Source organism: Polyergus mexicanus, unplaced genomic scaffold, assembly GCF_030449975.1.
Source record: "Polyergus mexicanus isolate NDT 795.1 unplaced genomic scaffold, iyPolMexi1.0 SCAF_7, whole genome shotgun sequence".
Lineage (NCBI taxonomy): Eukaryota > Metazoa > Arthropoda > Insecta > Hymenoptera > Formicidae > Polyergus > Polyergus mexicanus.
In genome coordinates this window covers 8,411,011-8,434,794 of record NW_027223327.1, presented here as the reverse complement: position 1 = coordinate 8,434,794, position 23,784 = coordinate 8,411,011, and the positions used below count along the sequence as shown (strand labels likewise).

The 23,784-nt window shown below is 34.9% G+C and overlaps 1 protein-coding gene across 3 annotated transcripts in view; it reads right to left on the bottom strand.

Moving 5' to 3' along the window:
- Kdm3 (Lysine demethylase 3) overlaps positions 1–23,784 on the bottom strand; it is a 254,793-nt gene that overhangs the window by 199,469 nt on the left and 31,540 nt on the right. For all 3 annotated transcript variants that reach the window (XM_070298656.1, XM_070298657.1, XM_070298658.1), the window contains exons 2-5: positions 11,324–11,575; positions 10,221–10,334; positions 2,574–2,768; positions 355–439 (exon numbers count right to left, since the gene is read on the bottom strand). In XM_070298656.1, coding sequence (XP_070154757.1) covers positions 355–439; positions 2,574–2,768; positions 10,221–10,334; positions 11,324–11,575 — 646 coding nt within the window. The remainder of the gene's footprint in view (positions 1–354; positions 440–2,573; positions 2,769–10,220; positions 10,335–11,323; positions 11,576–23,784) is intronic.

Here is a 23,784-nt window from a genome sequence, read left to right as displayed (position 1 = left end):
CTACATAAGAGAGAAAAAAACGAAAATGTATTTCAGTACGCTTCGCAAAATTTATTAAAATATTATCTACAAAGTTACAGTCACACAAATATGTATTCATATAATTAAAAAAAAAAAAAAAAAAAAAAATCTCTATATTTCCGCAACGTCCATCTAATTAAATAACATTAAAAAACATACACTATAAAAGTATAGAATGTATATTCCATAAAATTTTCAGCATAATTTTTCGGCATATAATATCGATATTTTTATACTAAATTGAGATTAAATATAAATATTAAAAATTTTTCGATAAATCTAAAACTTTTTATCAATTAAAGGCATATTTTATCTCGTGCTAAAGTTTCTCACCTCCATCGCCTATCAGTCGCATTTGTACTAAAGTAGGATCCTCGTTGTGATCTTCGAGGACCGTGTCGTCAGTGACAGTCAAATCCTGAAAATGTGTTAATAAACAGATTACGCACAAGAGAAACGCGCTATGTATTAAACATATACATCTACGTATGTATATGTAAACAATGCATAATAATCACTTTCAACGTACAAAGTGTTTTCCGTTCGCACACTTAATCGTTTCATGTCATACACACACGTTTTCAATAAAATTTAAAACTGATTCGAGAACATCCTTACTGCTGGCCGTTCACAGCTAGAATGAGCATAGGCACGAGCGTTTTATAAACAAATTTGGCATAAGAGAGTTTGTTTACGTTTCGATCTACAGACGTGTTTTGATATTTTCCGACATTCCAACAGTATCTGTGTATAAAATATTTGTTTATATATAATCCGTAGACAATACACACTCAAGTATATTGTTTGCGTATATTGTCCGCGGATATATACACGTTTGCAAAAAATATATATGTATTAAGTATTATAATTTTAAACTATTCCAAACAGAAAGAGAAAGAGAGAGAGAGAGAGAGAGAGAGAGAGAGAGAGAGAGAGAGAGAGAGAGAGAGACCAATATACAAAAGCCTTTAATTTTAAAGACAGATAAAATCTCAGAATCTTGAGATTATTTACTTATATTCTTCTTGTTTTTCCATTCATATCCTTTTTCATTAAACCGATAAACCATCATAAATATTTGGTGATAATGATAATACGAAGCGAGAAATTTTCTAGGTTCGCCGATCTCAAATTCTCCAAACTATTCGCTATCCAAATTCTATTCGCGATTCATAAAGATTCTATGTATAATATATGTGCACAAGTATTGAGGATTTTTTATTCTTCTGAGAATTTTTGTCATTTACTCGGCGGATCGCAAAACGTTTATTTGTTAATTCGCGAGTCAGAGATCGATGGTCTGGCTTCTCGTTAAGAGCCATCACGATCGACGCCTCTCCTTGTCAAAGCGCTTAATTGATCAGCGGCGAGACAGAATCGTCTGCCTGTTGCGAGATACGCGATGAGGCGATTGGATTCATGTCATATGTGTACACGTGGACGGCGAAATCAACTTTTACCGTCTCATTTATTGACAGCATTGTTATGGCTATAATTAAAACTTGGAACTTTTGCAGATTGACAAAAAATTCAAATTATAATAAAATCGATAATTTTCAAGAGATCTATACCCGAAAAAATCTCTGCTTGGAAAACAGATTTGTTTCTTAAAATTATTAAAATGAGGCCACATGAAAGTGATAATAAAATTCGTTTGACATATAATAATTAAATAATGCTCGCAAAATTTCACATTTATATCAAAATTCATGCGTACATAATAGATGACAATGTATGTTATATATTTTGATGTGTTCTTCGTCATCTCTTCGCGATATTTCATTAAAGTCTTTATCCGTGAGACAAAGTTACGACGAAGAATATTCGAATGAACTTCAACAGGCAAGCGATTCGGTTTCGCTAGCACTCTTGAGAAATATTCGAGGCAAACGTATATATAAAAGGAATAAAAAGAAAAAGTGCACGGAGCGACAAAAGCTTCCTCAGACAACCCGATATTTTATGTTCCTTCGCCCTTCGATTCCTGCACCTTTTCCGCAACGTTTCCTCGTCGCCGACTATTTCAGGGATTTAGTTTTCCAATAGGAATGCCGCGGCAGTGCCAGGATAAATTATCGAAAGCTTCCTTGCAAGGCAAGACGAGGAGGATTACTTTTGCGACAATGCGAGTCCGTTGTTCGTTCCTCTATCTTAAGATGTTTAATGATAAAAACGATAAAAAAAATCGAACAAAAAAAGAATTGAATCGTTTGAATCATTCCGAGATACTATTACATTTTTCTTTAACATATTAGGATAAATCAATGCCAATTTATAATTTTATCAATTAATGTATTTGTCAAATATTACAAAAAAAACTGTGCAATTAGTGATTTGCCCAAATGACATTTCTATCACCGTGAATCGAAGCCTTTCTCGCAAATATAACATTATACTATATATATATTGTATATTAATGATAAGCATTGTCAAATTTAAGATTGGACTAGAAATCTGACAATTGCAAGATGGGTATTTCCCAAGCTGTTACAAGACAATTTTCATCTATTCATAAGACATTGTCGCAATATTTATTGTCTAGTCGATCTTACCTTGGTGGATTCATTATAACCGACGATCACAGCTGTGTACCATTGCGTGGTGCCTTCCGCCCGATAAACTTCGACCCTGAAACCGACCAGAACGCTAGGCGTAGTCAGCAGGATCCTCTGACCGTCTTGCATCTCGGCCCATCTCCTAACAGCATTTCCCCAGGGCATCGTTCCCTTAGTCAGCTCCCAGTCCTGCTGCAAAGACGAGCAAAAAGCACGAGATTAAAGCTCCGTCCGTAGAACTTGATTAAGAGGAAAAGCGGACTATTCTTCTGATTTCAGAAGCTGTCCGTGATTTTGGAAGGGAAAAAAAATGAGGAAAAAGTAATCCATGCAATTTGATAAGAGATAATAAAGAAGATAAAAATTCTATAGAAAACTGAGACGAGAAATCGGTTTCTCATATAAAAAGCAAATTTCGCGAAATTTATGTACTATACTTTTTAACATATCTTATTTTTAATTTTAAAAGAATTTATAAGTTTAATAATTTTAAAAGTACTTCAATATTAAATTAATATTGCAAATAAAAATACGAAGAGAAAGAGATGACAATATGTTGTATATTCTTCTTATTTATAGCAAAATATAGGATATATTTTTGTAGATAATAACAACTCCCTATTCGAGTTATATATGTAAGTACAATCTTAACGAATACACTTTCCTCAGCATAACGTTTCACTGCATAACGTTATTGATGCCGTTATGTGCTAAACAAAAAAGCCGTACATATTCAATTTCATTCGTACATCGTTGACTCTGTTTTTATCTCGTGTGTTAATACAATTGTAATATATTGCGGAGATAACGGAAAACAGCGCGCGCTAAAATTCGAGATACCAAAAATCAGCTTAGGTCGAATCCAGAGAAACGTGATATTATCATACAATCAATAATCGATATGAGAATGTTTCAAGTAACACGCGTAAGAATACCGTCTGTCGAGAACTTAGATCCTATAGAATATAAATTGGCATTCCAATTTAATATTCCTTTGTTATCGAATCGATGATTGAATATCTCGATAATTTTCAGCACACCCGTACATACAAATTAGAAATGGAAATGCGACATTGGAGAACGTTAATTCAGCGGCTACCTTTTCAATCGCTAAACTAATCAATACAGTATTTTGTATTTGTATTATTGATATTAACAAATTATTTTTTGTACAACGTGCGAGATGAAGGCAATAATCTTTACTAAAATGTATAAACATTTTCTACGCAATTTCATATTTATTAATAACAGCAATAGTAATATAATGAGAGCTCCTCTTGAGAGAAAAATTACATAGATTCAGAGAATACAGTAATGTCTATCTTTGTTTTTGTTTTTTTCCCCGCTTTTCCCGATGACAAGTACACGTTCGAGCAAGCTCGTGTCTGCGTTATGTCACTATTATGCCGTTACGTCAGACACGTGTTATGTAATCGCTTGCACAGCGTGACGACGCGAGGCGTGTTAATAGCGGTAATACAAAGGCAATTAGAACGTTATTACCAAAGCGTCGAAAGCACTTAATGTGTCCACACAGTGCTCGTGAACGCGATTCACGAGATATCTTATGCGACGGGACATAAATCGCGGAGGAGAGGAAGGCCAATCTTTTTTCCTTTCTCTCTTCGACAGACTTATTCTTCTTTTTAATGTTGAATTAAATTCGGAATGTCAATCTGACGCAAGATATTAAACGAAAGAGTTAATTAAAAGCATAACAGAATTAACGAAAAATTAATTTGTCAATGAAAATGAAACTCTATCAAATTTTTATTTACAGGAAATCGTCTCTTTAAATTTCTCAGACAGTCTATAGATAGAGAGAAACATAATTGAAAGCTGAAACACCGTGTAAAAGGGAATGACCGCGACCTCGCGACGGAGAACGTTACGATTCGACCAGATTTAATGACATAATGACTTAACTTTGTTTCCGAGTCGTTATTATCTTATGTCTTTTGCGATGTATTTTTCCAACTTTTCTCTGATTATTTCTGGAGCCTCCATTATTTTAATGAATCGAACGAAATAAATGCTCGAGAGATGAATGGCAACCTCATACAGTCAAAGAGAATTACGCAATTATGCGAATAATAATTACTTTGTAAGAATTGGAAATATAATACACATCTCTCTTGATGTACTTTGCAAGTTGGTATCTTCAACATTAATATTGTAAAGTGCACCGTAAACTCTTCGTAGAGTGCTAAGTATTGTAATTAAAATTTCAGTTTTATTGCGCTTCATCCTCAATGCTTTAATATTCCATGGAAACTTTTTACAAGATAACAAAAAGTAATTAATTAAAAATATTTTAATTGTGTAGTACTTGTCTCTTTTAAAGTATTGACATATCGCAAAAATGTCACAAGTTCAAATGAAGCATTATTAACATCTTCGTTTATAAAAAATTATATTAGTTTTTTTCCAACTATTATTTTTCATCTTTAAAGACAGAAAGATACGAAAGAAGCATTAAAAGAATATTGATTAAAATATTTTTTTTTGTCACAACAATTATATAATTCCGCTAAAATCGCGTTAAGCGGGATGACATTCATGTAAGAATATTCTTAATATACATCGTACAAGGCATTTAGATAATGATAAATGTACGCACGTATATATGCACATACATGCAGTATTCTCCGCCTCTAAATTTCTCGTTCAAATTATTTCCTCATAGAGATCTGTGTAAACCTTTGTATACGTGCACATACATTGTAGTAACTTTACTTCTCGTGATTTTCTCGTTCATCATAAACGAAAGTGCTCGCATGTAACCAGCAACTGCCGTCCGGTCTCGGTATCGTTTGTAATCATTGTAAAGTCATTCTGCGTGCTTAGGAGAAGGCTCGTTTCGCGCAACATATAGCTCGCAAAACGTATTTTTCCATTCAACCGTTATCGTCGAAGGTTGATACCGAACAGAAGTAACGTTCGTCTGAACGTATCGTGCATCAATTGTAACATGGAAATGAGCGGATCGGTCTCACCTCTGTTAAGTTAGAACTCTTTGGGGAAAGCGCCAGAACTCTATCAGTTTTATCGAAATTTCGAGAACGAGATGCTACCTTCGCAGAGGTGTCAGTCTCGGGGTCGATTACCTGTCGGTCGCTGAATTATTTGTACGTATGATAATTCGATTCAGGAACATCATTCGGAACACGAGAGGTACCGAGGAGTCCGCGAATCATTCGTTCTTTATTTATAGATTATGACCCTATGTTATAAACTGCTTGCTAAACGACTGTGTTTCCTGGGATTTTTCTCTTTCAAAGAGCACCAGCCAAATCTCATCTCCAATCATATTCTCGCGCAATCTTAATCATTTCGCGATGGAATTTTCAAGTGGAAAATTTCATAGTGTAGTGAAGTTCATTTTTCATATTTTCGATATTAAGTTTTGAGTTTAATTAAAATATCAAATACGAAGCGAAGACAACGTTCTTCTCGTGGCAAATCTTAAAATTTTCATAGGAGAGAAATATATTTCATTAAAATTTTATTACGAAAGATTAATATTAATATTATCACGATTATTCGTCTTTTTCTCGAGTAAAATCCATTGTCTCATACATACACGTACAATCGACTCCAAATATCTCTCGGCATGAAAATTATCGGTCGGAAAAAATCACGGGCCATGCTATGACGGTTGTTATCGTTCTATCGCGCGCTGCGAATCCTCGTTAGCAGTTACCACGTGCGCGCGCGTCAGCTGATTAATTAAGAAGTTTCTTAATTAAGAACGCGTCCGCCATTAATCGCGATGCATACACCGTACAATCACAAGCCTCAAGTGCCAACGGATAAAATGACAATAGATAAGTGACCGTCATCGAAAATTCAAGATGCGGCAGATGCGTGTATCGTTCGCACAACAAAATTATTCGTGCAAAATTACTTTTTCGATACCACCCATATCTGCTCGACAAAATTGACTCGATAACGATTATCCGATATTTCGCGACTCCGACATTTGCCTTATCGCCAATAAATCGTTTGCAAGATCAAGAGGCGAAATTGTTTCGTAATTAGATATTACATGTACTCGGGAGTTGAGATCGCCCGAAACTGAGATACGCTCATTAGGAGCGAGCGACGAAGCGTATTCCGCAGCTACTTTCGCAAATCTTCGAATATGTCCTTCGAATTACTGCCTTTTCCGCCTTTCGGAAATCTTGAAGAGCTCCTTGCTAGAAGCCCTCGCGAGATCGGAAATCTTGGACGGCGGACGGCGGAGATCTTTAGCGCGAGGCAGAGGACATTCGCGATGCGAGTAATTATCGTCGACTCTCGAACTCCCGACTTTCACACATTAACAATAAAGAATTAACTAACAAGAGATTCGAGAGATAAAAAAATTGATCGCCGCGAGAATTTAAAAAGCGATCGTAAGCAAGACACTAGGGAGGCAGATTTAACTCGATCGACTGCGGAAACTCGCGCTCTACCAATGGCAACAATAAAAATTTTTTCACGCAGATCGTTCGAGAACTGAGTTGTTCGTCACAGTTCTTTAACTTGAAGAACAGCGCACGAACACGCACCGATCGGCTGAACCCGACGCTATTTACTCGCTCGTGTTTTGATTTAACGATTACCGTTTCAATTTTGGCGAAAACTATTGAAATCTCGAATAGCATGGATATGATATTATTACTATATATATATATATATATATATATATATATATATATATATATATTAAAAAAAAAAAAAAAAAAAAAAAAAAAAAAAAAACCGGAAGACATCAAACTCTTCGCACAAAATAAGGTCATAATATTTTCGTGACTTATTTTATTTATTTTATTTTACTAAGATTCCTTTTAAATTTAAATATTTCGAAAATTTTCACAAACACAGATAATTTTTTCATTGCAACATTTTCAATATTGAATATTTTGGTAATTAAAATTCGAAATATTAAAATTACGAGCATACCCTTCCTTCCCTTGCCCTTTTATTTTTAGAGGTGAACAAGCGCCTTTCACGAAACAGCGTAGGCAGGAATCCGGCGTTTTTACGTCTCGCGAGAACCACGCGAAGGGAGACTGAGGGTATAATGCTTAACCAAGGACCGTTAGGCAGAACGGGAATATGTTGGCGCCTCGTCTTTGGCCGTTCTCCAACATCTCTCGCCGATCGTGCACGCGCGCTACCGAGTCGCCAAACCGACAAGCGATGCCGCCGGCAAAAGACGACTATCACATGGGCGTCGGCAGGATCTTTTTCAAGAATATACAGAAATGAAATTGCGGCTATCTATAATCCACTCACTTTTCCTTTTGAATCATGCCATATACATATATATCCACACATATACTTTAATATATTTTATTTTCTTCGAAGAATCTAGAATTATATCTTGAATTCGAGATATTCTAAATCCGCAGCTTCGTTACAAATTGATCCGATAATATTAAATCGATTTTTCTGTGGTACAATTTGTAAAATGATTTACTGCTATATAATATAAATATTTTATTAGAGTTTGATATATTTAGATACATATATTGAACTAAAGTAAAATATTTAATATCCCAGGGTTATATATAAAATGTCTGTGTATAAGAGATGCGGTTGCACCCCTTCGCGACACCCGTGGTTGTTAACCCAACGAGAGCAAGGCGAGAGGTACGTGACGCGCAAGTGCACGCGTGCACGTTTGATAGAGATAGGTATGCGGCGAGATGCTGCGAGGAGAAAGAACCCGTTGCATTTATAGTTCAGGGTCAGCACACTCTTGCGCGCGACTTCGCCTTCGGACGAATTCGGCCCTCCCTCTCACGCAGTTTCCTTGCTCCTTTCATTTCTTCTTTCTTTCCTTCTTCCTTTTTTTCTCTTTACACTTAACCCGTCGACTTTCTCCTGTTCCCGACAGAATGCAAGCGCATCGATTCGCAACTTAAAGTAAAGATCTATGGCGAGCAGCCATAGATGGCTGAATCGGTGGAAAGATTTTTTATTGAAACAAAAGAATCAATTTATCGCTCTGGGAAATAAGCTGCTGACTTTGTGGATCGCTCTTTGTCTGTCGAAATGCAAGACAAAATTTCAGATAAGATTAAAAAATGTACTTTCGTAGTTAAAATCTCGAATTAAAGCTCTATTAAATTCTACTATAAACTTAAAGCAAAAAGTAGAGTTTGATATCATTATAAAGGACGAAACTTTTGATACGCATTTTTAATCACAAAGATAATTTATCTTGTTTGAATCAAGTTCAAGTTGGCAGAGATAAAGAGCGAATCTGAAAGGTAAGACACACCTGAACCTGACCGCCGCCAGTCTGAAGGTTCTCACCGCACGTAAACGACTTACAACAACTCACCCTCCGCCTCCGCCACCGAAGCGGAGAAAAGTTTTAACGGTAAAAGTTTTCCGGTAGTTTAATTACTTGGAAACAATTCCACCACACGCTCAACTCTTCCTACCCTGTGTAATAGAAGTGCGCGCAACTTCTAAAGTAGTTACACATACGCGTACATACATAAATACGCACCATCTCTCTCGCAAGGGGAGATCGATTTATTCTCTCGGTCGCGTATCTTTCTCTATGTCGGAGTAGACATATATATATTTTTCTTTTTTTTTTTTCAATATTCTATTTGTTATATTACAAAATAATAAGATTTCCAATTGAAGAAGGAATATTTTTCCCGCGAAAAGTTGTGTCGCGTTCGCAAATATAATTCCTGCACATACGCGAAAGTGAAACGGCAACTCGAGTCAAAATTCGACTGCTCGTCTTTCAACCAATAAGTTCGGTCGTACTCTTCCGCTCTTACGAGAAGTTGAACAACGAGGGCCCCGTGAAAGATTACTTGCAGCAGCAGCGACTTGAGAGAGCCCGCGCTCGCGTCCATCGCTTCGGAAGGGGTGTCGGATGCGCCAATGACTCCGGGGAACTTGTTCCCCAAGAGTTCCAGCGTTCCTAACGAAGTAAGTTTCCAGTCGTAAAGCGGAAGTGGCCATCACGCCACGTTCGACAAACTTGCTTGCGTGCGTGGACTTTTAGTCACGTGTGTATGTGTGTGTGTTTTGGAATCCTCTATCGCATCTCACGCGTGAAATGTGCAGGACATCGCGAGGAAATTAGAAAGGAAACGAGATAACGGATCGCATCAATGTACCTCGGTCAGCGAACATGCAAATTTCACATCTTTCGCTTTCCTTTTGAAAACCAATACACACGTGAATGATCAAAGAATATTGTTGAATTATTTTACATAAACGAAGATGTTATGTTTCGCATAGGTTTAGCTTCTTCTTTTTTTTTCAAAGAAAGTTTAAATATCCCGGTGCAATGTTAATTATATGAAAAATATATCATATTAATAGAAAAATGTTAAATTAGTAATACAAGCACAATACAAAATAATTATGAATTTCAAAAAGTTATGGATTCATGTGTTGTGTACTTTTGTAATCTGTTGTGTACTAGTTAATTAATTGAAAATTAACACCGTCGCGATTGTATTTTTAAACAAAATACAATTATATCGTCTTATATATGTATAGAGATCACAGCTACAACTATACAAAGTCAACGACTTTTATTCGCTATGTTATACGCAACGTTAAAATTTATCGAGCGATCCTAGTCTTAAATGATTTAAACCAATTTATGGTACTTACGGTGAACGGCTTGAGCTTCGAGTAGTCGACGAAGTCGAGTTTGCGATCTTGCATAAACTCGATCGGCATGGCGTCTTCGTGTAATTCAGCGCGTGCCACGAGAGGATAGAAAGTCTAGAAACAAACATACGCGATCCTCTCATTCTGCTTTATGTAAAATAATTTTAATTGACGCAAATCTTCTTCATAATATTTATAATGTTGCACTCGGTTTTAATTTTAAAGTCTACAAAAAACCAAAATATAAAAATTTAATATTATATAAATGTAATTACTCTTGCGTCATTGAGCCCTCGCACAAAATAATTAAGCTCGCTCAATCGAAGCATTAAAATTTTAACGAGCAAAAAAGCATCGAGCCAATGGAACGCGCTGTTTTATAACGGTCGAATTGTGTCGATCGTAAAATTTATTCAACAGGAATGGAGAATCGGATATTTCATTAATTAACCACGGACTGATTAATATCCGAATAGAAGGGATTGCAAGCATTCTTCAATTATCATCGATAAAATATGAAAGATTTGCATTAAAAATAATAGCCCGTCGAATTATACAGACTTTTATGTAAAATTTCAAGGAAATTACACGTATAACAAATTATAGCGGAAATTTCCAATATATATTGTCCGTGATTGAGATAAAAATTTTTTCAACAATATTGCATAATCTGTGTACAATCTATGAAACATTTCTAAACTAAACTCTCTCTCTCTCTCTCTCTCTCTCTCTCTCTCTCTCTCTCTCTCTCTCTCTCTCTCTCTTGTCTAAAAAGTTGTAAAATATTTTCATGTAAGTGAAAAAAAAACTTGAAAATATGTACGATGGTAGACTTTCGATACTTCTTTTTTATTTTTAGATTGATTCTCCGATAGTCGTAATGTCGAGTTTAATAAAAATATGATCAGATATAATTACTTTTTTAATATTCAAGCTTTTATAATATCTTTTTGTAAAATTTAACAAAATAATAAATTAAGTTAATTGTAAAGACCACTTTGTAATGCAATAATCATTGCAATGGCTCGATATTTTTATTAAAGAAGGGTAAAGTTGTAAGATCATCCAAGAATCCGTAAGTACAGTAGTTCATTTGTACTCACAAGAGCTGGCCAGGCAATGGTATCGGCGACTGCCGTGGCGCCTCTGAGCGGTTTCCCGTTAATGCGGTGCTGATGGTGGTTATTGTTCGCGTGATTGTGATGATCGATGGGGATGAGACTGGCGTGTCTGGGGTCAGGTCGTTCGGCCCAGTAGAGACCTCGTTCAATGAGAAAGAAGGAGAATACGGCATCCCTGTGAGGCGACAGCCACTCCCTCCTTTGCCACTCTACGTCGTCGTATTCTACGAGAATCTGCAAACATAGATCAAGCGCATGTAGTCAACATGTACAATATGTTAAAGAGAGCGATTAGAATTTAAAGTATAATAAAAAATTTATCTCCGAAACAAAGTATGTCAACTTTTAATAAAAATAAACTGACGATACAGATATCGATGATATATCTATAAAATAAATTATAATACTAATTTTTCCCTTTATAATAATAATAATAATAATAATAATACTTTAATTGTTACAAGTATATTGTAATGTGTGCAGAAACGGGAGCTATATACGAGATATAAAATCTGTGTAAGTGTAGGTTCTATTTATTCCACGGGATATTGCGAGGGATTAAGGATTAAATCGCTATCGATAATGAGCGGTTATCATGCGAACGATGCACGAGGCGGGACCTCTTCAACTATCCACGTAACGATCATCCAGTTAATTAGCAGCGTCTATTATCGCGATATTCATGCGTGTTAATGTATTATCGAGCTCATTCGATTCTCTAGAAATGCATACAACGAATTGGCGTGTCGATGGAGAGATTGTCTCGAATTTGCCGTATATATTTATACGGGGAAAACGAGGTACACACAAGACAGGCGCAATTAATATGTATTATTCATAATCTCTGGCTTGGAGCAGAAAGTGCAGGCTGCACTAGAATAACAAAGGGTCAGAAGATGGGATGTTGTAGGATACGCACGCTCGGTTTATTCTCAGGCTTTGTCAGTCAACGCGACCGGATTCAATATGGAAAGCGCGTTGTGAATTGAATCGCGAATGCTCATTCTGTGATTCGTAGTTTCTACGAAAATGTATATACGTCCTACTTTATGCAAAATCTAAGTAAACGCCTACTTATAATTTTTTTTATTTTTTTTATTTTCGACATAAAATATATTTAGAAAAAATAAAATTAGGATTATTATTATAGAAAATAAAATTACTCTTTAGGATAAAATCCATTCGAAAATTTAAAAAAATCCAATAAAAAAACTAAAATCTTGTTGCGTATAAGAATTTCTATGAAGTTGAATTCGTGCAGAAATTTATTACTTTTAATTTGCTCAGGTAATTAAAGAAAATATCGTCACGATATTTTTGTGATAAGAAAAAGAAAGAATAATATAAAAAATCCTTTTGTTCATATAAAATCAATGCAGAAAGATGTACGTGTATATTTATAGGATGACATTTCTCTCTCTCTCTCTCTCTCTCTCTCTCTCTCTCTCTCTCGCAAGCAAATATTTGTCTTTAGGTATACTCTGCGATATCCCACTCTCTCGTTTATCCGGTGCACCGGGGTCATCGTAATCGTAAGGGGAACGCGTGACTCGTTGCGGTCATGGTGTGTCAGTCAATTAATTTATAAATCAGCATTTACGAGCGGAGCGAGCTCGTAGAAATCACCGCGCCACGACTGGAGATACGCGATTCAGTATCTGGCCAATATCGTATATTATTTGCAGTTATTCTGATTATAATCACGTATAAGACATACCATATAATAATTTAATTCCATTTTTTTAAACCCAAGAGATAAGAAAGGGACTTGTATAAATATAAAAAATCTATACCAATTGGGTATCATTAAAAAAAAAAAAGTATTTAAAAAAGTATGTATCAGAAAAAGTATTCTTTTAATTTCGGAAACGGGCAATGATTTTATTTGTAGACACAACGTCTGTACTTTATATCGTCATTTATTAACACATCAATTTTATTCTGTTCATAACATCAATTTATTCTGTTCTTTCCATAATTAAATAAGATAGCGCAATGTATAAATTTCTATGACCATAAAAAATTAATTGATGTTTAAAAATGGTGGGTGGGACGAACTTTGATTTTGATATCTCTATATCCTACCCTACGTCGCGGATATCGTAATAATAATTCGTGGCCATTATTAATCGAAGGCAAGAACCCAGAGATGAGATATAGGCGGTTCGCGTGGTTTCCGGATACGCGAGTGGAACGTGACGGCGCATAATTGCAAAACGTTAATCGGTTAATTAATAAGTAAATATCTATCGGGCGCAACGGCCGTTAATAATTGACGAGGGACGCGCCGCGACGTGCCTCGTAAACGATATACGAATGATTAATAATAACGCAATCTCGCGAGCACGCCTGCGTTTAATGGCGCTACCGCTGGCACGCAATTTCGACGAGACATTCGGATGGACTATGTCCGAAATTGTAATCAATTTTCGCAGGAATCTCTCTTAGATATATTTCTTATCTGAAATACATAAGACGCTGACGATCAAGACACGATAAATCTTTTGTCAATTTATCGACAAATATCAATATTGACTTGAAAAATCGCGATCAGCTCACAGCTGATCACAGCTGATGATTTAAAAAAAAAAAAACTCAGTATTTTTCGTTTGGCAAAAAATCATGACTTTTAGTAATTTGATAACAAATTAAATAAACAAAGTAAAAGTTCAATCAGTGCAATCTGTTAAGATAATCTTTGCTTCAACAATATATCTTGTTCCTCGGAGACAATTCGAGCGAATGGAACGATCAGCATTCGAACAGAACATCTTAGGACGACACGCTTGGTATAATCCTAGGACTATTTCAGAGTACGAGGACTATATCAGAATGCAAGAACGATCTCTCGCCCATCCGCATCCCCGGCGGTCCCCGGGGATGGTGGCGATATTCCCAGTATCGAGGCTGGTTTCAGGGTACGTTTACCAGGTGGCAGTATCTCTCGGAGTGGAGAACCATAATGGCCGCCAAGACCATCATGCTCCGCCTCTTGGTGAATGCCAGAGTACCGCCCAGATGGTTTCCTGGGCAACCATCAAGTCGGCCATTTTGCTGTCACGACCTACCACAATTTTCTCCAACGACCATGGACGAATGGTCTTCCCCTTTACTCAATTCCCCCCTTCTAAACGGCATTCCATCCCCCTCGATCCCCTTTCTTGTCCCCACTACTAGACAGCTCCCAGCGTGATACCAGACCCCGCGCTTATTCCAGACGGAGATTAAGAACTGGACGACTACGTTCCACTAATCATCGTAGGTCCGACTATGCCCAATAATTAATAATAATAATAATTATTATTATTATTATTATAATTATGATAATAATGGAGAAAAGAGGGCGGCAGCAGATATTTAAAAATGACTTAAATATGCTTGAAGCTCAAAAAAAAATATTCTCAATAAGAAAATTCAACTCAGTTAATTCTTAATTAAATAAATTTCAAAGGTATATATTTAGACAAATAATCAAAGAGTTACTAATTCTTTTTAAAGTATTCGCGTTCAACATAGCTAATGGATAATATAAAAATTTTCTGATAAGATATTATTTGACTGAATTATACAATATTTCTAAGCATAGTAAAGTAAAATGCGTCCAAATTACTAATTATTGATAACAATGTAATAATAATTATTAAATACACATAGTACATAATATTTCGTGATAAACATTATCAATAACGGTGTTTTATGCTGATACGTAAAAGTAAAGAGCCCAATACGCGATCGATCGCGGAAAACCTTTATTATTGTTCACTACATTAAGATTCAAGCAGAAGAGAGAAGAGAAGAGGTAAGAATTTTATTATACGTTCTGTAATACAAAATCTTTTAAAAGCACTCACTAACTAATATTAAAAAATTACGCAATAAATTAATGGCAAAGAATTTGAAATTTTATATTTATTAATCATTTTAAAGAATATATAGACTATGTTTTAATGTCTTATATTACACAATACCTTGACGGAAAAGACGCATATATGTTAAATATAATAATACAAAGCGAATCATTATTAGCAGTAGCTGTCATTCGTGGTAAAATTAGTCTATTTAATTTAACTTTTTTATTATCGGTTAATCTTTAGTCGTAGTATCATTAACAGAATACTTTTCATTATTCAGATGCACTGCATTTAAAAATTTTACAGGAACATTAAATTTAGTGTTAAAAACAATTACGTTATTATAGCGATACTTTACATTTACATTTTACATTATCAATATTATATATAAATTTAAAAAAATATATTATCATTACAAAGAAAAATATTTATAATTTAAAGATATATTAATTTTTCTTAAATTGTTTTACATATTATACTTATTCTATCTTTATATAGTTTAAAGATGCATTATGAGAGATAAACATAATATTAATATCATATTATCTCATAAAATTTTGATTTTAAAACAGGATGTCTTAACTAGAGATTTGTTTCTTTTATGGGTCTACGGGAATGACGCGCGCGACCTTGTGGCATCGATTTTTCCATTTTGACCGCGAGTGAGAACGAGATAAGCGAACGCGAAACTCTCCAAGCATACAAGCGTTTAGTTCAGATAAGAGAGAAAAAGAGAAAAGAGAGAGAGAGAGAAAAAAAAAAGAGAGAGAGAGAAAACGAGTATGAAATCAATATCCTGTCAAGCGCCGCGCGTGTATCAATATGGCCGGCCGGTTTCCTGTTACTTCGCCGGTCGTAACAACATTGGCATGCCGATTCAATATTCGATCCACGAGGAACGCTATGACGTAAGTCGCGTCTGTCTCGTTTCCGCACGCCCCTGCGACCTGTCACAGCGCGGAACCCATTTTCCTTGTCACGCGCGAGAGAACTCGCAGTGGAAACGCCACGCGTTTGTCAGACGCATCGTAGGAAGCAAACTTTTCTTCGGCTATCTGTCGCGTTATGCTCACATAACTTTCGGACAAATTCACACGCGACTCTCTTCTTTCTATTGATTATCCCATCACGACAAATGATCGCACAGAATAAAAAAATTTTTTTACGTTCACTAAATTTATTTTTTCATGTTACACACTAGTATCGCATGCTAAAAATAAATTTTTTGGGATGTTTTTGCAAACTTCACTTAAAATAATGATCTTTTTATGTATATCTTACTTTGAATAATTTATTCCGATTTAGCATTTACGAAAATCAAAGAGAAAGATCAACAAAGAATGACTAATCTCATTAGAGATGGTATTATTTAAGTATGGAATGCCTTCTTTGTTCAGTGATCTATTCAGAAAGTATAAATTTAAAAAAATTAGATTTATCTTTTCCTTTATTCCTCTTTTTTTTTTGTCTCGTTAATTATTCTGAATCTATTCTTGCGCTTTCTGCAGTCTTATCGTTAACTACTAAATTGGAGGACATGTCAGTCAAAAAACTGACTAGCTGTCCACTTTGTCGGCTCTTAATGTCGAGTCGTTATGCCACTTTCCTCGCACGTATGACGATACGAATAGTCAACGACTATGACGTCATGAATACAATAAAAGAAAAATTACATTTTCAACGGAAAAAATCACAAAAGCGAACATTTCTTTTGAAAAAAATTGTAGATAATCATATATAATAAAAAGGGGAAAAATGGCCTAAATTAATCGAAAGAAAATTGAAAAAATTAAACATGTTTAACAAACTAACATTACATTTATATGTAATATTTTTAAGACAAAGTGTCGAAAACATTTGTAAACATTTGCAATTAAAAGATTACAATTCTATAATTAGGATATTTTTCCAATGAAAATGCGAATTTAACCACTATTGTCAATAAAAATGCCATGAGTTTATCAATACAAATCATACATTCCAACACTTACTCTATTGATATCGATAGATAATGATACTATTCGAAGCTGATAAGATAGAGAGAGATAGTATAACATAAAAAATAAATTTAGTAAACATAAAAAAAATTTATTTATTTTGCGAATTAATTCGTGCTATTATCAAATATGACGACGTTTAAAATGGTCAGAAAAGAGATTGAGAAACTTTTAGCAGCAGTACTTATATCATGTTACATATATTACGCGAATACCGCGGATGTAACCGGCTTTTCGATCAATTCGTTTCGAGCGGTAATGAAAATAATTCGATTAACGCGCATAGGCAGTAAAACGCCGCGTAAGGTTATTAAAACAAACGACGGACTTTTATCCGTTTAAAATAACATGTGTCCCTGCACTCAAGAGTCGAATCAACAAGTGGAACAAAAATTTTTCCAACATGCGTGAAACGTTGTAATTATACGATATGACGTATTATACGAGCGTGAAACATTTAGAGTAATTTCGATAAAAAAGTCATGATAAAAAGTAACGAAGGTGTTATATTAAAATATCATTATCGTAGCACTATTAATCTATTTATGCGAGATTAACGGATATCCTCTAATACCAAATGATTAGAGCAAAAGTTAATCGTTGATTTATAAATAAATAAATAATGACAATCAGATACTCTAATGCTCGTTAAGCTAGCACTCCCAAAACAAATTAAAATAAAATATATGCCAAAATTAGGTGCTATTTAAGTGCTAATTTGGTGCTGTATTCCTGATTTTAGTGTTCGAACTATTTAGCAGATATTCGCGATTTAAAGAGGGGGGGTGCTAGCTTTCATCAAACTCAAAAATAAATATATCAGAATTAAGTGCTTTTTAATTGCTTTCAAGAGCGATTAACAAAATTTAGTTATTTATTATAATTTAGAAGATATCAGCTAACAAGGACAGTATACGTATAAGAGTAAAGTATTCTTAAAAAAAATGAGAATATAAAATCCGTTTTGATCTTGATCTATTCCCTGATTTTGGTGCTCACAAAATATAAAATTTTGTTGATTACTCTTGAAAACACTCAAAAAGCATTTAATTCTGATATGTTTACTTTTGGATTTTGTGCAAGTATTTAATAATGAATAGCTTGATCAAAACTAGCACCCCTACTTTAAATCGCGAATTTCTGCAAAATGGTTCGAGTACTAAAATCAGGAATAGAGCACCTAAATAGTACTTAATTTTGGCATATGTTTTATTTTAATTTATAATGGTGAGAGTGCTAGAGCTTAACGAGAGTGATACTCTATTACATCGTAGTAAAACCATCATATTCATTTCTGAATAATCTTGAAAATCCATATCGTAGCAGCTTTATGATAAAAGACCGTAAAACTGAGATTACAATATGAAATTTTTCAAACGGTAATAAAAAAGAATAAAATTAATAAATTTTATCTCTTTTAATCTGAAAAAATTTCATCACCGATGGTTGCTATATGTGTATGTATATTTAAGTTTCTTCTTCCTTCGTATAATAAATTTTTCTCCAATCACTATGTCGAGCGCACTGAAACGATGCAGCCGTTGCATCGCGAAAGCACAGACGAGAGGCGACCAGAATTCGCGGGAGTTCGCGTTCTCGTCGACTCGCATCGAAACTCTTTTCTCATTTCACGCTGCAGACACTGACAGTTATTCAGCAGTACCCGTGGAACCGTTATCGTCCCGAATCTCTCGCTACGTCATTAGTTTTTGTCTTATTCATTCCGCGCATAACCAAATAGAAATTCTTGAATACGCGGTAGAACGCACAGTGGTATTTTTAAGCAGTTACATATATATTGAAACAAATGCTGGAAAATTTCTATCAATGTGTTTGCAATCTCTTGCAACTATATTCCTAATATAGAAATATAGTGATCTATCAAAATGAGATAAATTAGAAAATGTGTCTTTTAAACGGTTGGATGTAAAATTTATAAATTAAAAAATTACTTATCGATTTTATATTATTCTTTGAAATATGGTTAAAATATTTTTGACATTTCAGTAAATAACACATTTAGCTTCGCATTTTCGTGTCTATTATAGGTCGGTATCTACTGTAATAAAGCGATTTCGCGTAATAATCGAGATATTTATTGCGTGCCATTCGGACATATAATATACTTGTATATAGGATATATCGCCGACAACGTCGATTATAATTTACGGAGCAGAACGCAACTGCGCACGTCGAAACGACGATAACAGAAGAATGCTTTCAGCGAGAGAGATATATATATATACGTTGGTTATTTACACAAAAATCTCCGTCATTTTACCGGGAACAAAGGCCGCGCTCGTTCTATGCGAGCCCCAAAATGGAGCCTCGACGACGCGAAGCGAAGATATATCTCGCCGCGTAGCGAGATCTCGTTTTCGTCGGAACGAGGGGGAAAAAAAAAAGGAAAAAGTGAAAAGAGAAACAGGAGCCGTATATTTTCTCTCGAGAAAGGGTAACGCGCGGGAAACGCACGAGAAGGCGCACGATCGGATAAAAAGCGCGCGCTCTCTCTCTCTCTCTCGTCGTTGCGTGTTTCATGCGAAATCCACGAATCGTCAACCATCGTGTCGATGAAACTGCCCGCGCCAAATGCATCGAGATACGCCCGCGTGTGCATTCGAGAGGCGCGTACGGAGCGTGACACACGCACATACACGGCGGAGAAGCCGACGAGTGTGTTCTTGAAACACACAAGTCTATCTCCCCGGAAATTACCAGTAGATGAGAGAGAAAAAGGTTATATGAGTGAAAAGGAGATAGATAATGGTACATAGAGGGAGGAAACGAAGTGCGTGTTTCTCTCTATAAAAGAACTTTTTTCTACTCTCATCCTCCCTCGTCATCTTTCTCTTTCTGTATTTCCAGCTTTCTCACACAGTTCCTTTGCCTGTACGCTCCTTTTCACATTTGTTAAATATCTCATTTCTCGCAAAATATATAAAAATATATGGAAACTAACTATTATTTATATTAAATATTATATTTTTTAATTTTGTCTCGTTTATTATTGTATAATTATTATGTAAAAAATATACTTGTATTTTATTTTGTGTTTTAAATATTCGTTCAATTTTTTTTGTTTTCCATATTCATTCATCGTACGATGCAAAAAAAAAAAAAAAAACTAACTATTATTTATATTAAATTTTATATTTTCCAGTTCTGTTTCATTTATTATTATGTATCATTGTTAATGTAAAAATTATATTATATAAAAATATAATAATTAATATATGAAAATGCTATTTTATTTTGTATATTTTAAATGTATTTTAAATATTCATCGTTCTATTTTTTCTTTTTCATATTCATTCATCGCACGATGTAGTGCAGTCACATTAGTTCTTATCTTCAGTATTTTATCTTATGAACATCGAATACAATTTTTACCATTTTTGTTTGGTCCTTGCCACAGAATAATAAATCCTAACTCTTTCTCTCTTTTTCCCTTTAATTTGTCGTCTCGGTACCTTCTCGCACGTACGCCTTTGATGCGATGCCGTGTACTTTAGCGAAAATATCTAGGCCACGTGGAGAGAAGAGCGGCTATAGCAGAGAGTAGTTGCATCGGTAAGTGCAACGCTCGCGCATGTGGTTTCGTGAGAGCTAAAGAGCAAAAGAGAAAGGTGGGGAAGAGGAGAAGAAAGAGAAAGAGAGAAAGAGAGAGGCGCCGAGAGATGAAGGTAGCGAGGACGAGAGCGGCACGACGCTAGCTAGTGATGGTGACCTCTTTCTGGATCTGCCTGTCAGTAGCAAGTAGTTGCGCGATAAAATACACGGAGAAGCGAGCACAAGTGCTGCAAAGAAATATTTCTTTCCCCGCTCGCTTTTAGAGTACCGTAGTTGCGGGATTTGCAACTGCCGGATATGATAGTGAAACGGAAAACTGTAACGCGATAAACTATTCGTAAAGAAGCTCATTATTTTTCCTTAGTGAACCCAAGAGAAATAATGAGCCTGAAATATAAGTAAAATGTAGAAATACACACGCGAGGGATTATCCTTATAATTTTAATAAAGTTAACATTTTAATAAATTCTGTTCGATAATGAATTGTAAAACACAACAATCAATCATTAAAATGACATGAACTAATTCAAAAATAGTTAACATGGAATTCAATCTTGCTGTAATAACAATATAATATATGTATATTTTTACATCTTATATATTATACATATATTATATGATATTATATATATATATACATCACCTCTCCTGTATATCGCGGGCAAAAACAAAACCAGACCAGGGCAGTCGCGAAAATTAAAAAATCCTTCCTTTATTTGAGAAAAATATAGAAAAATACCATGTGTACTGTTTTTGTTTGTTGCATATTTTTGTTTTACGCGATCTCTATAAAGATTTTTAAATTGTTGAATTAAATGTTGAATAGAAATCAGCCATTACACATGTGAAATAATTGCTCTTTTGACAGAATATGCACACATTACATATATTACATACATATACATTATTTAATTATTTCTTTCTTGTGTATTCTGTTATGTAAAACCTGGATAAAAAATATGAAATATATGTGGTATAATTTTACTAAAAAAATATATATAGAAAAAATATACAACCAAAGAGAAAAACTACATAATTCTCGACAAATCCAGTCACTCTCGTGATTACAAAATCTGAATGTATTTTTGTAGCACAGTGAAACAATTCATGCAAAATCGTTTTGGATATGAATTCGGGTGGAAACAATAGTTCATCACCCAATGGCATCACACACCTATCCTCTTTTCATCTTATCATCCATTCTCCCCTTTCGCCCCTCTCGTGCGCGACACCTATCCAAACTTCTAGTTGTACATATTTCTACGGTGCTTTTCCCTCCTGTCAGTACTTCGGTATCATACGTCGGGCTCTCTGTCATTTCTCGCCTGTCAACACGCGTACCCATTTTCAGTATTATCGAAAGCTTCGTTGTGCGTTCTCGCGTTGGCGTTTACACTCGTTCGTGACTCGTTGACGACGATGAGAGAGAGAGAGAGAGAGAGAGAGAGAGAGAGAGAGAGAGAGAGCGAATGTGGAAAAATGTAGAGAAAAGGAATAGGCAGCATGACAAGAGAAGGGGGTGTCCTCTTTTCCGTTCGCGTACGTATGACAGCGTACTAGTGTGCATGCACTGGATACCACCACCGGAAGTTGGAGGCCACCGTCTGACCTTGCGTCTGTCGGTCGGTCGGTTTCAACTCTGGCGAGCAGCCCCGTTCAAACACTCGATTATATATCGGGTGTCTCGCGAGTGTCGCGTTAATGCGAGCCGATACTATGTTCCTCGAATTTGTCAGACATGTTGGTCGCGACTTCGGTTAATGGGTTTACGAAAAATATTTGGAGACTTTAAATTATTGTATGATTGTAATAAATAACAAATTTCACGAAAGTGTATCTTTAAAATGTCAAATATTTAAAATAAATAATGTAATAGTAGTATTTACTTAATAACGACTTTGTAACAATTATCTTATATATTAATATGATAATTAATTTAAGAATATTTATATAGATATGAATTCTGTTAATTGTTGCAATGTAAATAAGATTTCTTAGTATTTTAGAAATACATTATCTTTCGTGCACAATCATTAAATGCTGCTATAATTATTTATCTCATTAATTATTAGTAATTTCAATTGCATACAATACATATAGATGATATCTGGTCTGTAAAGTCTGAAAATTGCAATCTTTAATACAGCTGTGCAAGTATTGATCGTCTCGGTCTCTCATGTATTTTTCCAACTTTCTGCGTAACATATTTCGAGGACGTTTCGAGACTTTGGCATTAGCAACAACCTGTCGCGGCGAATCGAAATGTCTGACACGGACTTCAATCGTGGCCAATATGTGGCAAATCCGACGGTGAAAAGCAGGTCGTTCTACTTGAGAAGATATCGATCGATATAATTTTAATCGTTATATACCTGAATACTCGTATACTTGGACGGGCGAAATGTTGGCCACTGTATAAGATCGGATATGGACCCCTTTAACAAGTTGGAACCGTAATATAGGGCATTCAAGCCGATAGCACAATATTTCCCTTCTCTCCACAAACGATCGGATCTTTTTCGTCGCGAAAGGAAGAAAGAAAGATTTTCGTCATAATGATTAGCTAATTAAATGAAACTAATTTATCCTCTAATGTTTGGCAGTAGTAAAATATTTATACTTTATAATTTCTTTTCATTTATTTTCTTCGTCGGAATTTATGTTATCATTTCAGATGTTAACGCGAATTATAGAGACAGAAAGACGTTTTATGTACGCATAAATGTATTTGAAAAGTGGACAAAATAAATTCATGTCAATATTGGCCTATAAAATTTTCTCTTCTCCGATTATTTTCCACGTCATAAATAATAAAATTTAAACATCAATGGCATAATAATTTTAAATCTTTAACAAACATCAATATGTCATATTTCTATAAATGATTTAAAATCATAATTATAACAGCCAACTCTTTAATTGTGATATAAAATAAATGCAAATTATATTGAATTATATCGAAACAAGTACAAGAATTTCAACTTGAAAACTAACTTAATATTTCAATATTATTAATCATCAA